Consider the following 17,155-nt stretch of genomic DNA (forward strand, 5'->3'; position numbering starts at 1 on the left):
ACAGTTTTTGTAAGTTGAAATAGGCTCTGTTGGCTGCCAACAACCGTGCGCGGATTTCATCATCGTAGCTGTTATCGGTTGTGATTTTCGACCCTAGATAGGAGAAATTATCAACGGTCTCAAAGTTGTAGTCTCCTATCTTTATTCTTCCCGTTTGGCCAGTGCGGTGTGATGTTGTTGGTTGGTTGGTTTTCGGTCCTGACGTTGCCTGCTTCTGATGTAATCGAGAATATCGCTGGAAAAAGGTGATAAACTAATATGGATATGAAGAAGCGAAGAGCTTAGAACTACTAGACACTGTTGTTAAAAAGAATCAGAAAATTATCCCGTATCGTAGATCATCTCTTGTTTATGGTCTTATATATGGTTATAAAAGATTGGCTACTAGCGCAAATCAGAGAAGTCCGTGGGCCACAAACGGTGGGATTAAGTTGCTCTCCAATTGCTCGGATTGTGAGTTCCCTCAATTCTCAACCAATAAATTGAGTTCTGCTTCGCCGACTTGTTTCGTTTGATATAATTCGCACCCACGATGTGCCAGTTTATATGAAGAGAACATAGAGATGAGCCTCCTCCCTGGACGAAACCGCAAGTCATTTTTTTAAAGATTAAGTACTAGCCCAAATCAGAGCGGTCCGTGGACTCTAAAAAGTGGGAGAAAGTTGCTCCCCATGGATGTACATCTACCTATTTCAGGATTCCTCAATATTGTCTCTTAATTAATTATTTTTTATTAAACATTGTTGCAATGTTTCTCCGAAATTTTGGTTATTACTCACTAAAATCTGAAATAGTAACCGAATGTTTCAATGAAGGCTTTCAACTTGTTTACCATACCTAGAATGTTTTAATTTAGGTTAGGCTCTTTATTCTGCAACTTGTTGCCATTTTGAAGGAGCATTAAGTCTCTCTATTGTCAAAAAACTAGAACAGTCGATTTTCACCAACCTAGACCGAGTTTTCCACCAGCAAAATCGCTCATCATTTGTGGCCAGATCTAGAATATAAGATAGGGGCATTAAAACCTCCCAACCCAACTTCTCGGTGGGGCTTCTGGCGAGTTACTGTCGATTTTTCAATTGTTACCAGAATAGGTGCGAATTAAGAGTTTTGCGTAGGGGAGCAACTCATAGTACATAATTCCCATAGTACATAATTCTTTTTTCCGCTTCGGGCTGATTCCAGTTAACCAGGATCAGATCCGAGTCTGCAAGGTACTCATCTGAAGTGGCTCTGCAACGAAGTCTCACCGGAGGTTATCTGGTACCATATGAACCGGGATGGCCCTCTGAAAGCATATGCTCCAGGAGAATTCCTGGAGCTCAAGCGTGGAGTTGCGCTGTACAACTCGGGTGCCGTAACCCTTAGTTGCGGCACAGGTGTTAGATAGGCCTCGCATCCACTGGTATGAATGCTGAGCCTGCACTCAATATAAACCAGTACCGCTGTGCTAGTTATGGCGGGGCTCTGATTGTAGTCAATCAATCCGTGTCCATAAAGGACCGTGGGATTATGCCTACACGGCAGGTACTCAAGTTAAACCCCCAGGACTTTCAGTACATAATTCCCAAGAAGCACACAGCAAAACTTTCTTGATCGTTAATCGTGTTTTAGGCATCGTTTGCCCAGGCTCATTATGATGGTTGCTTGACATTGCTGTAAGCAATTCCCTCTCCATCAGCAGTTACCATTCGTTTCAGAAATGAATAAATTTTGTTACGATTCAACAACGATTCGTAGATGAAAATTCGATCCATAAGGTTTTTTGGCATCATTCCAAGCGACATTTATACGTCAGGTTCCTTTTTAAATCCAACCTTATTCAAAAGGTTCTAAACGGTGCAACAAACCGTTTAGCTTCCGCGTAATCGAAACAGTGCATGGCGGTGATTTTATGGACATTTTCGAAAGTTGGGTTTCCAGAGCGGGGTGCATCTTTCATATCAAAATAGTTGACTGTTACAGTATCATCGCCTAGCTTTCGTTTTCGGCCTTATCATTTCGTTTGGCTTTGTTTATTGGTTTCGATCTTGGACGTGTGCTCAAACAAAACTGAATTAACCAGTCTCAGAACAGTCACTATCTCATCTTTCCAGTACCGCCTTATGTAAACTGATCGTAAACCCATAGAGAGTTAACTAAAGCCGCCTGTTTTTGTTTTGTTCCATAAATTCGAATGAAGTGATGCCTATCTATTAACGGTTGTAAACTTTTTCTTGTACCTTTGGTTCATGACTTTTGTGTATTCTTCATAGTTGCCACGAAAAAATTTTCTAGATACAACCTACATGTTGCAATTTCTTTCAAGAAGTAGGAAAGGTCTGCCGACGCAGCAGGGAAAATAACCAGCTCTGAAGTCTCAAATGCAATTTTGCTTTACATTTTAGTTTAATGAAAAGGTAACTACCTCATTAATCATGCTTCTCAAAAGTTTTGACATGTTGATAATTTTTTCATTCTGAACAGCTCATAAATTTTGCTGGATCACTCAGAATACGCTTTCGACCGAGGACTGAGCACATTACCCGTGTGCTTTGACTACTATCCGGAAAAACTATTACTTTTTAAAATAGAGACTTTATACAGAACCCAACGTCCTCTTTGCGACACAACGTCCCACTTCGGATTTTGGCTTCCTTCATCTAATTGTTTCAATCTAGTGCCACTAGTCCCAATTCTTTATACCTCCATTTCGCCATTTTCCTATTGGTTTTTTCAACAGTCGACTTCTGTCAATTCTCTATTTAAATGGCCTTTTGGGTATTCTGGTTTCCAATGCTGTATACGAACATTCCAATGGAGTCAAGACTTCTAACTCACCCTAACTTTTAACAGCTGCTTATTGTACATGACGTGCCATTCATCTCCAATATAAATTCCTTGCAATATTCTGCAAAGGACTATCCTTTCCAAAGTGTTTGCCATTTTTGGTGTTTGTGTGTAGGTTTACGTTGCTCCGGCTTTAAAATAGGGAGAATCTCCTAGTACGGTTTATTTACTAAATTGGCTTATGGTAAAAATTAAATAATAATTCGTATATAAAAAGAAACTGACGAATTTCATGTATTTACGTTGTCACCAGCTGCGCTAAGTCGAAGAGGATTTGACCTGCCTATAACAAAATCAAATCACGAAATCTTTCGCGCCAAATGCGTGCAAATGCTTACAGGAATACGACGTTTTGCCCGCTGGCCCGCATGCCGCGAGATTCGCCTGGAATTGCGGAGAGAAGGGAGCAACCATCAGGCATTTCGTTTAAGATTGCTCAACTCTAGCTAGAGTGAGGGTACGGACTCTAGGTAAACAACACTCTGAAGATCTGAGCCAGTGGGATTGTGCTCTCTTTATCCCTCTCGCAACAGCGATGGTTTTCCAAGTTTTTGGCATCAAAACAGCGCACCGCAACGCTAATTGGGATCGTCAGAGTGACCGCTGATACCTACCCTTACCTATCCCTTCATACATTCCAACACTCCTTCCCTATTTGACAACTTTACAAACAAAATAAGGAGAATACATTTTATATTACTTTCAAGTGTCCATTTTCTGTGAAAGTATTTTGATTAGTGTTCAAATACTATTATTAATTATTCTTTTCTTCGTCAGTTCCATGCGGTATATTTGAATTATCTGAGTTGCCATCTATGCAATAAGAAAATACGAGACTAGCTTTCATCAAACACTCTCGGTAGCGACACACACAACTCCAACTTCTATCATGAAGTTTCTCATCTACACAAATCTGGACGCTATGATAACAAATGCCACATATTCAAAACATTTAAGGGCAGCATTACCAAGTGAAGGCTACACAAACGAAAATTTCGCTTGACCAAAGTACACAATCTTTCCATAAACTTCCACAAGGAACCAGAAGGTTGATTTTCTATTCTATTTCTTTTATCGCTACACCTATTTCAAGCGATTCCGTTCAGTTATTTCGATATCGAGTAAACTCATTAACTTCTCCTTGATACGTGTTTCAACTCTTGTATAACCTTTATTAGCTTGCAGAGTTGATCCATATGTCCTTGAATTTCAGCGGTTACCTTCCCGTAGACTTCTTCATTCCACTCTCCGTAGAGAAACATACGCTCCTCGCCTGTTAGCACAGCAAAGGGACTTCCCTCTAAACAATAAACAGTACCATCCTATAGGTCGCAAGTCTTACGAATAGAACACAGACTTCCTCATAGTTCACCAGCGGTGAGCAGATGCAAAACTTATGGTGCTTTGGCCAAGTTAGTGAACGTTAGCTTTTCGAATTTATTGCCTCAAATTGAAATTCCGTCAGGTCAATGATGTTTGTGTTGGTCTGCAGCTGCGGGCTTATCAGGTCCATTGCATTAAGTGTGAAGACAACGAAATTGAAGCACGATCTATTTAAAAATCACACATATATATATATTCCACCAAATTTGTATCCCCCAACATATCTATGCGAATTGCAATTTCACTTAATATCAATTGAACGTCTTCCGGGAGATAAATCCGTTTCGATTTTTGGTTTGCAACCAGCGAGCCTACCTCTTCCTTACTACCGTGTGCGCTTCGACGTTTCCAAGTTCTCAGGAAGATATTCGGCTCAGATTTGTATGCTGCGTGTGAGGGTAACATAGTTCTCGGGGAGCTCAATGGTCCTCTCGGCCTTCTGCTTCCCCGGAATGTCACTCAAGTATTTTTTTTTCGTCAAACCTATTGTCAAAGGGTTCTCTGTGCACTAAAGTAGTCATCTTATTCTACCGTTATTTCCTGGTTTGTCTTCCTTTAACCCTATTATTAGATCATATACATATATGTATGTTTACTCATAATGGAAACTTGTTCTTCTAATTTATATGAGTTGAGGGTTGCTCAAAATAATTAGAATTGAAGTAAATCAATTCCTTAACGTCATAGATTTTGGTTTCACCTATCCTATCCTTACCATCAACATACACCTAAACTTCATATTTCAGACCCTTCCTTTCTGAAGTTTATCGTCCTGATCGTTGATGATATGAAATAATTTTTAGGAGTTTACCAACATAGGCTGCTCATAATTATGCTAGGACTTTCTGCAATATTCTGCCTGACAAAACTTATCGTCAATGACGACGAAGCCTCACCTACTCTCCAGTGCAGACAAATTAGTAAGACTGACCCTGTGAGACTGCACCCCACCCAAATATTCACCTTCCACTAACGTTCCTTAGAAATAAATCTCAGAAACGCTGGGATCACTAAAGACTTTCGCATAAGCTTCATCTATATTCTATCACTATCATTGTTATTGCAGACAACCTTAATGAAAACTATTGTTCACTTCCAATTGTTTTCAATTCGAAAGCTCAAACACTCTCAAATTCGAGCTGAATTGAATGGAAACACTTTCATTCCGTGTGCCACAACCCACGTGGGAATAATTTTCAAAACGGGACAATAGCAATAGAGTCAGGAAATAACAAAGATAATAAATGGTTTTCGGGGATGAATGATTTTATTGTTCTGGCAAAAATCAATTTGATCACATATCTGGACAATAGTCCTAGCATTTAGTGGGCTTAGAAATAAGAGAAAATGTTCATTTGGACCATGTCAACATGACCTATAAAGTTTTTTGCGGCCAGGAAACTACCGCGAAGGACATTTGAAAGGGGTGGATGATGAGTTTCTTGTGAAAAATATGATTCCAATCGGAACACGACCACATTGACCTACAATCAATGAATGAAAATATTTAGCTTGGAAAACATATTTTTAGTAAAGACATTCAGTTGGACGGAAATCGAATTATTTTCCTTGTGAGGTATTCGATAATACTATTGAAGGAAAGTTATTTGTCGAAAAAAAATGGCTTAAGATTTTATGTCAGTTATTAAAAAAATCAATCAGAATTCTTTGAAATTTATTATTCACTCTTCTTTGTAAGTTGCTTGAATACTTTCATAAGAATTTAATCTTTCCATGGCGAGGAGAGGTCTAGAGTATTTAACTGGCAATTAATTGATTATTTACAACCCGGGGCGCTTGAAAAAGAATTATAATTTGCAGATAGCCGAAAGGATACCAAACTTTGTACATTTAAAATTCTGTTAATTTCCTTGGAAAGAATCCACGCTCTTTAAGGAGTGCGTAAGATGCGTACTTATTTAAATATCAAATAACATCCACACTTATTGTTATTTTATCCTACTTCACTTTCAGTGATACTCTGCTTTAGTTTCATTGTTATGATCCTTAATGCTGTTATGATCCCAAATTTTGAAGTCTCATTTAACTATTGGGTAGAATCGGTCCAAACAGACTCAAAAAGCTTGACAACATAAGGTCGGCTAAATGATCATCATGGAGACGCTTTTGCCAAGAAACTAACTCACTTGAAGCGGCCCTGAAGTTGAAACAGATCTTTGTCAAAAAAACGTAGCCAACAACTGGGTTATCTACGTTTATAGACCGGGGGATACACAGAAAGCGATGAAAAACCGACAAATCATTTGCTTGAAATGCACTTACCAGCATCCAAAGCCTCAGCTCAGAACCGACAGACGCATACAGCTCTCAATCGAGAGACTGGATTATGAGACATTATAATAGTATTGGTTGAGTGAAAAGGAATACGCCTTCATGGATATCAAATTTGCATTCAGTTATGCTCATTTGCGCCAATGGGGGGACAAGGCAGCATGGAATGGATTCAGAAGTCTATTAAGGCAGAATGCCTTAAAGGCTGCCCATAAGGAGCGGTTCTCTCTTCTCTGTTATGGCTCCCGGCAATGGGAATCATGTCATGGCTCTTGGCGGACACAAAGGTCTTTGTGCCCGATACAGCGGTAATAATTATCGACAAGTTTGCACATACAGTATGTGACCACTGAATGCAAGACTCACCACGAAAGCTAGGGAGACTAGACTAGTTATGTTAACTAGGAACGTTAGGTTGAGCAACTAGATACAACCCACGTTATCAGGGGTGGAAATTCAGCTGGTGCAAAGAGTCAAATATTTAGAAGCACCTTTCAACTCCACGAGTCTTTACAGGGACACCGACGGATCGAGCATAGGAAACGTACGCTTAAAGGTGTTTTCGGAAAACTCGATTATGGTCTATTGGCGACAAAAATAGTGTTGAACCGTTCGAATCTGTTCCGACAGGAAGGTAGCGTTATCAGCATTAAATGTTACTAACATATCAAGCCAGTTACTGCTGAAACTTAGGTAGATGCCAGGGCACTGGAACATCGGTAGTAAAGAGGAAGCTGATAGATTTGCTTGCCAAGGGTATGGATCCATAACGGTAAGACCAATGCCAGCGCTTGGCATCCGTCATACCAGAATCACACCTGTGCTGAAGGTTAAAGGATTCACCCAGCAGAATAGAATAATTTGAACTACTCCTGACAAGCGAAAATCCTCGCAAAAGAACGCAACCCCTCCAGAGCGGCATTTTTATTGTCCCTTAAGGAATAGGACATAACAGATGCTAGTACCGCTTTTAGCAGGGCACTGTTCCTTAAAGCACCCCATGGGAAAAATCGGGGTGGTAGTCTCGAGCGTGGGGAAGACCACAAGCTGCCCTTACTTCATAAACAGTTGCCCGGCCCATTAAGATTTCAGGTGAAAATACTTTAGTAAGGTTTTCTTTAACGGGGATGTTCTCAGATTCTCATAAGCCTCCGAAGACTGCAGGAGAAGGACGTTGAATAGGCAATTTTAGGAGATAGTTACTAAGTAAACTATCTAAGTCAGTTGTCTTTATGTGTGAGAAGAAGACCGGGGTAGCAGAACTGAGCTTGAATGTAGACTTCTTTCTAGGCATGGAAGGGTAAAGCAACGTTCTCAACTCGCTACAGGTAATAGCGAAGTTTACAATGCATCCCCTCTAGTTGGCTGTGTGGGATAACCTACAATTTTTGCAGTTATTGGCCATCTCGTCGATTTTATCCTTACAGCAATATCCTGCCTTCGGCAGATCTCCACAAATATACAAATGATAGACAAACAACAATAACTTTTCACCAACTGCTGATTTCCTTGTATTGATTGAAAATTTTACGAATTAGATGGATCACAATGGAAAGAATCAGCATCGTAGGGGTGTGTCAGTCAAATATTCATTTCATATCCCACACGGCCATATTCAGAGCAAAAAACTACCTTTTCGTTCGCTTCAAAATCATGTCATTCACTATAAACCAATTTTAATCAGGTTTTGTTTTATATCACCCATTAAAGACGACTCTTTAGCAGAGGATTTTCCAGGAAAGTAAAATTGGAATCTGGGATTGACGGCTATGCTCGACTGTTCTCAGCAGGGTACCAAAGTTATTGAATATCGCTGGGAAAAAGGTATCAGGTCAAAAGGAAACGATAATGAAAAGTAAAATATATTTTTCGAAATTTCTTGGCGCTTCCTTTTTACATCTGTCACTTATGAAGCTGCTTCCTCACCCTCAACATATGGGAATCGATGTGTTTTTTGCACCTGGTCCTTATCTATTAATTTTCTCTCCACCGGATTTTGGTTTTTGAAACATTTCGCCTCGAAGATAGAATGGTTTCCGCTTTTTTTGACTCACTGGTACTATTATTGCTTAACATTCACCTTGATAAATATTAATTAATCTGTACGGATACTTCCAAAACAAATAGGCAAATAGATAAGTCATAAAACAAACCTCGACAAATTATGCACCTACTACACTTCACTCGAATATTTTCCAACGTAAAAAAGTTAATTATAGAAACGATTTCAACGACCATTTTCCCAACTTTGATTTATCATCATTATAATCCATCATCAACTCAAACTTCTGCCTGTATAGATTTCATCATTAAAACAACAGGTTACAAAGGTTCTCCTCAGTTTTCCCAACTCAGTGGAACGCTGCCGGCGCATGGGGAACCTTGGCACCGAGATGTATAATTCACACGCAACACCCATATAATCTCAAATCTACTTACTGGTAAAAATAGAATTTCTCCATTTTTTTGCCGAATAATTGATAGACACTGTACTGTGCTCTGTGCGGACATACAATGTATATGAGCCGGTGAGTTCAGAGGAGCAGGTACAAAATATATTATTAGAAAAGAGAGTAGGATGAATTTGGGCAGAATATTCAAAGACACTGGATCTGTTTATGACTTTTTGCTCAGATTCAGGATATTCGCCAAAGGGCATTGAGGGTTTTAATCCAATTCTGATGATTACTCCCTAATTTGTTTTCTCTTGGAGGTCATGGGACAGAGACCGAAAATGGTCATGACAAAGCTAGTCGTACTTCCAGATAATTTCATTCGACCACTTGGGTAGCGAATTGACCGAAAATGAATGTAATATTTGCCTTGACATGTACCAAATGGACAATCTAATGTGGAATATCTGTTGAGAGAAGATACCAGGACTATTCATACTTGTGTCATTATTCTTGACAGCAAAGAAAAATATTCTCTCCAAACACTAAGTATGAATTTCGGAGCTTTTTATGACATATACAGACATGTATGTAAGCAATTCTAAAAATGTGTATATATATATGTTTTTATGTAAAATCATTCAGCTTTCGTGTTTGCAGAAACATTCATTCCTACATAAGCATGCACGAGTATATACTATTTGAATACCTCATTAACACGCTTCGTGGTTTGAGCTTGAACCTATTCCCGTACCTGAGGAAATTTTCATGAAAACACAGAAGCTCGGCGACGTGCTATTGTAAATATATTCAATCCAGACATGATGTAGCAGTGTCAATTAAATTCAAAATCTTTTCTATTAATTAAGGACTCTAATTAAGTAAATCAAATGCGCTTTTTAATTAGAGTGGGTAACGAAGCGCTAAATCGACGTATGTTCACTCACGTTCTTGTGCTGGGCCATTACATGGGGAATAAATCACATTAAATTAGGTAGGTTAAGCCTTGGGTGGTTGAAATATTCTGGAGATAATGAACACTCAGACATTTTTCAATATGGCACAGACAATTTGATAAATTTATTCAAGGATCACATAAAATTTAACTGATTCTGCAACGGAGTTAATATCATGACACCTGAGAAATCCCATATTCAACTTTTTTGTCGATGCCTCCGAACAACTCTCTTGTCACCACAAGAACACAAACACGCAATTGACAGTAAATCATCAGATTGAGACTTTCAAAGTTAATAAATTTCAAAATATAATCCCGAATTTTATTCCAGCTCTAACGATCTTTCGATTATCTAATCGAACACAAAATAATCCCTTTCTAATTTATAACTAGATTAAAATTGGATAATTTAATCAACAACTAAACGATTATCTTTTCTTTTATTTTCAGACGACCTGACAGGTAAAAATTGATATTTTTGATTTTATCATTGCCAAATTATAGTTTTAGCGAATTTTCACAGGAACTGCAAATTATTTCAATGCAGTGAAAGGTGCGTCAGCGGGTAATATCAAAATTTCAATTAATTGATATTAAAACAATATTTTAAACTAATAATATGAACTGGGGAATCTGAATATCATGTCCTTTTCAGTAATTTATACTTAGTTTCAATAAATATTTGAAAGCCTCCAACTAGTCAAATATTGTCGAGGTTTCCTAAATATTCGGTTTTTCCTATTTAGATTTTCATGATTTATTATGGAAGAAAGATTGAGATAGAAAATTAACTTATTTGCTAGGTTCCTTGCTGAATTTGTTCTATAAGTAAAGAAGAATTATTTTCTTTGGCTTGAATATGCAATTGCCTATTTTTAGATACAGACAGGTCAAAAAATGGACATACCAGAACGGCTTATGTTTATATTTTCACATTTACCATTTGAATTTTTTATGATCATTTTATAGAAAGTTTTATTCTCTTCCGTATAGACTGAAGGAAAATTCGTAACTTTTGGACATAACATACAGTATGGTTAAAAAATGAGGCACTGCTATACGAAAATGAAAAAAAAATCTCAAAAATTGTTTATTCGATTAGCCAAAATTTTTTATATTTTATTTAACTACAATGCACGGTATAAAGAGTTTTGTGTTTCTCTATGTGAGGAATGATGAGTGCATGACGGTTCCGTGTGTACATAGTTAAAAATTCAACTGGGCTCCATTTGTTTAAAAGCCATTTACACAAATAATTTGATCTGGAATGCAATCTATTGATAACGCAACGTTATGCGCTTCACACTAGGCATTCGAGATGATAAGCAAATCTGAAGAGATTCACCTAAAATACAACAAAAAGGCTGGGGAAAAATAGATTCTTCATAAATAGAATTTTAATATTTCATTGGAATGTCAATTATCCTCGTTGATTGTGTCGTCACTTTCTTGATAGTTTTGAACTGCTCTAACTTTGAAACTAATAACCGGATTTCCATAAAACTTGTCAGTGGTATACGCGACATTATCTTCTATGTTGCTCAGTCAATTTCAAAAAGTTGGTAATATACTATATTAGTAGTAAATTTATTTGAGCAGATATCGGAATGGAACATATTTTGAGGTTCAGATTTGATATAAGCGCATCACACTGATTTTTTATAGATTTCTGGGTTGGTCAGTTTCCGAAAATGAGTCATCTCACTTGAAGTGTCCACATTTTCATTCCTCACTCGCCGCTTTTTTAATTTATATCGAAACTAACATCAATTTCTGAAAGAATCGAGTATTCATTTGATATCCCACATAACTATATTCGATTAAAAAGTTTACATCCCCCTTTAAATTAACGCGGGGCCCCCTTTAAACGCAGCGTAAATTTATTTGACTCGTTATGGTATACGCGTGCACAGTCATATGTCCGCCAAATTTCGTTTGGATCGATGTTGCCGTTTTGGAGGAAAGTGTGTATGTGGCAGACAAGCAGACGGTGAATCGATATTAATAAGGTTTTGTTTCACACATGCCCTAAAACGGAATCAAAATTGATAACTTTTTAAACTAATAAAATAATTTTACAATATACGGTTGCCATTCACCCCTTGGTGGGGTATAGCGCGTCAACCATACGTACGCGTCATCGCCCGCGGTTACCTGAAATGCCCTTCAGCTTCCCAATAACTTTTCGAGACGCCAGTGCGGGGCGACCATCTGGGAGAGTTGACTATCTTGGGAGAGTGGATTTCACTGCATGACGTAACCGAGAATTGTCGCTCCTCCTTAAAGTGGGACCTATACGCTGCCACTTTCGCCTTCCGATCACAGTGCGTACGGGTGGCAGGCCCGTAGATCTACCAAGTTCTTCATTTGAGATAGTGTCAGGTCAGCGCACGCCGATGACGTGACGCAAACAGGTATTGATGAAAGCTTGAAGCGTTTGGGTAACATTGGAGTTCATTTTCCATATGTTACCCACATATAGCAACACAGAAAGAACACTAACGCAAAATGGTCTCAACTAGATCTTGGTGTTAAGATAACTGCATTCCCCGATTTTCTAGTGCTATTAATGTGTCAGGCAATATTCAGTTCGGAACCACTATCGGGAGAAACCACGCTTCCTAGATATACAAATTGATCGACGCATTCGATGCTCTGTCCATTAACGCAGATAGAGAGACGCGCTGACCTGTCAGATTGAAAACCTTGGTTTTGTTCGTGTTTATGATCAGTTCAAATCTACTTCCCAGTTTTACCTAATCCAGACCCATTTGGCCAAGGTCCATGGCCCGGTGAGAGAGCAAGCAGACGTTATCAGTATAGTCGAGGTGTTTCAGGAAACGTTTCATTCCATTGGACTCTTCTACGTCCTCCGAACAAGGCAGCATGAAGAACGTTATCGATAATAAGAAGTAATAATGTCGGTGATAGGATACAACGTTGGCAGACTCCGATTTGAACCTAAAAATTTTTACCTCGGTGCAGCACGTGATATTTTTCGCTATCATATGTCACTTTGATCATAGCTATTAGTTTCTCTGGATTGCCCCTCCTGCGTAGAGCACTCCAGATACGATCCCTGTTCACGCTACCGAAATAATAAAAATCATTGGCGCTGCAATCCATATTGGATTAGTGGCTTGAATGGTGTTTGAACACTTCATTTAAGACCATAACGATACACTGCAGGAGTCAATGTGGTCAGCATTGTGCTGGCTCGAGACATTACCCTGATTTTGCTCACGTACTCATTCGGAGCTCGTCCAATATCCAGTCACGATAGTAAATCCCTCTGCCAATAGTGATTTGAACCGTGACCTTCCGCTACGACAACGCAACGCTCTAACCACTATCTCTAAATCTATTAAGAGCAGGCATAGTGAAGATCTAAACTCTACGCATTGTTCCAAAATGATTCGCAGGGTGTTGATGTGGTCAATGCAAGAGGATCCAGAGCGGAAACCAGCCTCAATCGTTCAATCTTTCAAGATATTTTTGATGGGTATCAGAATTATTCTAGCTATTATTTTTGTAAAGGCAGGAAGCACACAGATACCCCTTGTCACCCCTTCTTCCACTCTCTGGGAGACGTTTCTTCTGCTTCCCTGAGCAGTGCAATAGCACATTCTCTCCTGTCACGACGTACACTACGCTGAACTTCTCGGAGTTTCGCTCGGTATCGTTGTACCAGCGCGTCACGCCCGCCTTCGCTTGCAGCGGTGAGTAGAGCCTTAAACCGCTTCCGTTCATTGCTCCACTTCCACTATTTCGTAGTTATCCAGATCTTACGATGACCCTTTGAAACGTGACCGACAACCTGTGTAGCACCCGAGAAAAAAGCAATTTTGACGCCGGTCCAATGCTCATCGATATTCTTAGATGAATTACTCAGTAGATCTACCGTTCGAACAGCAAAGTAGCTCTCCCACTGTCGAACGACAGCTGGGTCATAGAAGCGGTCAATGCTGAACTTAGGGAGTCGCAGCTCCCCAACTCTGCGAGAAGTGGCGAGGCACAACACGCAAGCGAACATAAGCGACCATCAGATGATCATCCGTTTCGAAACCGATGTCAGCGCCTCTCTTGTTACACACATCCAACAAGCAACTCCTAAATTTACTGATGATCGCGAAGTGGTCGATTCGTTTACTCCTGCGGCCTCGTTCAGTTGAAACCCAGCTGACCTTGGGGCAGGCTCTGTGCTCGAGCAATGTGCCACCAATGAGGAGGCGGCGCAAGTTGCAGAAATCTACGAAACTCTAACCATTACCGTTGCGGTCGCAGAGAGCGTGCTTCCCCAACACATGTCCAAGCAGGATGTTGTCAGATCCAGCCACCTTTAGGAAGCCTTCCCTGAACTCCGTTTAGTAGCTCGTAGAAAGCATCCTTCTCCACTACATTGGAAGTCTCCGTTGGTGCGTAGCACTATACAATTGTGAGGCTCCCTATCCAACGAAATCTTGCAGTTGAAAGCCTGTTAGAAACCGGCTGCCAAGTCAAGAGAGCGCGTCTTGCGGTAGAAGTCGGAAGTAACCCGACACCAGATTCGTATTTGGTACCACTTGGCTTTCCAGAGTACAAAAGCACGTTGCCACAAGTGGGAGAGGAATACTCTTCAGAGTTCCACCATCTTACTTCGCTTAGACCCATCTCCATCATCTCCAGTTTATATCGCTGGAATTCCCGCTCAAGTTGGGGAAAGCGCATTCTGAGGACCCTCGCTGGCGTTATCAACGAGTGCGCGTACATTCCAGAAACCAATCATAACCAATGGTCAGTTCCTATCCGTTTCGGTAGCAGTAAGGTTTCAAAATCTGCAGCCCACAAATTTCTATTCCTTTTAGTCGTCTCTTACAACAAGCAGGGGAGACTGAGTGTATCAACTCACCGGGCAGAATATAGTAATTTAATAAACTAATGAAAAATAATAAAAAAATGCATACATTTAAAGACCGAATATCATTGACTCATTTTTGCACCAGGCAGACATTTTGTGAAACCTAATAATTTGAACAATACTTTTTGCCTTTTTTTTACCAGCTTTATACATTTTGGCTTTATACATTTGGCACGAAACGAATGATGTAATTTGGTGCGAAGGTGGGAACAGGGAACCCCCATGCATGCAATACACAATACATGTAAAAGAGGAGTAATTCCTTTTTTTCATCGAATATAGCCATATGGGATATCAAATGAAAAGTTTCGATTAGGACTTTCCAAGGCTGTCACTTCTGACACTTGAAGCCAAATGGGAGAGCGCGGGCACTAGAAAATGATCATTTCTCTCACAGACCTATTCTAAAAAGCTGTCCAACCGAGTAATCTGAAAAAATAATGAAACGGCCACTATACGGTGTCTAAACTCAGAAATACCCTCCACACCGATATGCGTCCGAATAAAGTTAATAATACAGTAGTCATTCGAAAATTAGATCTCACAGAATTAGAGCAAACAATTTATTTACATGTGCCGCTCTGAAATTAGAATAAGTTGTTTCAACTTCCGAGGTTAGAGTTTTGTTTTTTCTTTACAACGTTTTTTCTAATGTTTTACTTGCTACTTCTTTCGTTTTCTCGTTTTCGTTTTCTCTTTTGATAGGATAGATGAATGTGATTACTTACTAAGTATTAGACTCCCGCTACGGTGAGTCGTCGAACTATCAACGAAATATTTCTCCGTCATCACAGAACTAGCCTTGAGTCGTTTACGTGAGCCTTGCTACCTCCAGCAAGGAAAAGTATTCCCTTCGTGCAAGCGTCGAATCGTGCAGTAAGTCTGGTTGTCAAAACATCAATTTATAAACTTCCGCCGGGATATTATCAGGACGTAGCGCATTCTTATTTTTCATGGTAAGAATTGCCTCTTAAAGTTCTTTCATTGTGAGCAGGGGGCGGGCCTCAACACCTTTTGCTCTGTGGATATTAACCCCTCGAGTTTCCGTGTGACAAGTTTATAGCCAAGTCTCCTCGGGTCCTCAGTTACCACGTTTACTAGGTTCTGCCATCCGTGCATTTTTCTTTGATCGGTACTCTAGCTTGATGGCGCATGCCTCGTCGCTCGCGTGGAAACGTTATACCAAAAGGCGGAGTTTGCGATACTCCTTCCGTAGTTCCACAGTTTCTGCCGTCCACCGGTACATAGAAGGTTTGTTGCCCCTCCGAGGCATGTAAGCTAACCTACGCTTAGCTGATCCCGACACTCACGAACAGATCAACACTCCCTCGGGCAACGGAGCCTACTAATTCCAGTTCAGTGTACACTACCCAACCAGGGTCCCAAAGGAGCTTTGTTCTGATACACGCCACTACTACCACCTTGGCAGAACTAGACTCAAATCACTTCAGCCACGTCGGCATGGAATCGAGGGCATTCGCAGCTCATTCTTCACCGAGAGGCTTTCTCAAAGCAGCAGCTGTAGTACACAGATATACTGTCAGCTAGAGAGTAAGAACTATTTACTCGGGCACCCGTATCATGCGCGAACTGTTTAAGATCGCAGACAAATGATCCTTGAGAACGCGACCAAAGAGTTTCAGCTCATAGGTTCCGCAACACCCGATGAGACCTCATTTGTTTCGATATTTATACCCACTCATAATCAAACTTTTACCAACATCTTCTTCCACCGCGATCACTGAATTACAACCTGCTAGAAAGCTCTATGATATTGAGAACCCAAGATCTAGACAGGAACGGACTGCGATAAGTTATTTAGAATTATTGTCAAATGATAGATTTTTACATAATGGTGTCAGATAAGGAGCAGGGGGAACTAGAAATTTGACGTAAGGGTTGGCAAACAGGCAGACCGGTCGAGATCTTTCATGAGTAATGGGCCAAGTAGACACTGAAAGTAGTTAAATTCGCAAAATTTTACGGCATTCGTTTTAAACAAAGTTTCCTTAGTAAACACTCAATCAAATCGCTAATCATATTCTTATCTTAGTAACCTTGACATTTGCAAGAGTATTATTACTTTGTCAGTCAAGTAACTCATACTTTCTTTTGAAATCTAAACCTGCATAAAAGTAGCAGGGTTCGTAAGTGAATAAACACAACATCAATTTGCTTCTATTCTACTCCCTGTTTGTTCATGTACTTTTCACGGGATTCCGAGTGGGTTGTGCGCTTTCACCTTTCAATATGAATCCTCAGATAGGAATACGCTATCAAGCAACCCACGTAGAACACCCGTAAGCTTTCCCTGTACAAAGTCTACATAATGGACCAGAAGAGTTTGAAAATTAAATCATCTGCTTTGAAACGCGTTATGTATTCTTCCTTAAATCAAATTCG

The 17,155-nt window shown here is 39.8% G+C and overlaps 1 protein-coding gene across 16 annotated transcripts in view; it reads left to right on the forward strand.

Moving 5' to 3' along the window:
• Positions 1 to 17,155, forward strand: part of LOC119651965 (RNA-binding protein Nova-1) — a 278,014-nt gene that overhangs the window by 89,836 nt on the left and 171,023 nt on the right. For 15 of the 16 annotated variants that reach the window (XM_038055844.1, XM_038055833.1, XM_038055842.1 and 12 more), the window contains one exon: positions 10,306 to 10,317. The exons of the other annotated variant lie outside the window; for it this stretch is intronic. In XM_038055844.1, coding sequence (XP_037911772.1) covers positions 10,306 to 10,317 — 12 coding nt within the window. The remainder of the gene's footprint in view (positions 1 to 10,305; positions 10,318 to 17,155) is intronic. 16 annotated transcript variants of the gene reach the window in all.

Source organism: Hermetia illucens, chromosome 3, assembly GCF_905115235.1.
Source record: "Hermetia illucens chromosome 3, iHerIll2.2.curated.20191125, whole genome shotgun sequence".
Taxonomy (NCBI): domain Eukaryota; kingdom Metazoa; phylum Arthropoda; class Insecta; order Diptera; family Stratiomyidae; genus Hermetia; species Hermetia illucens.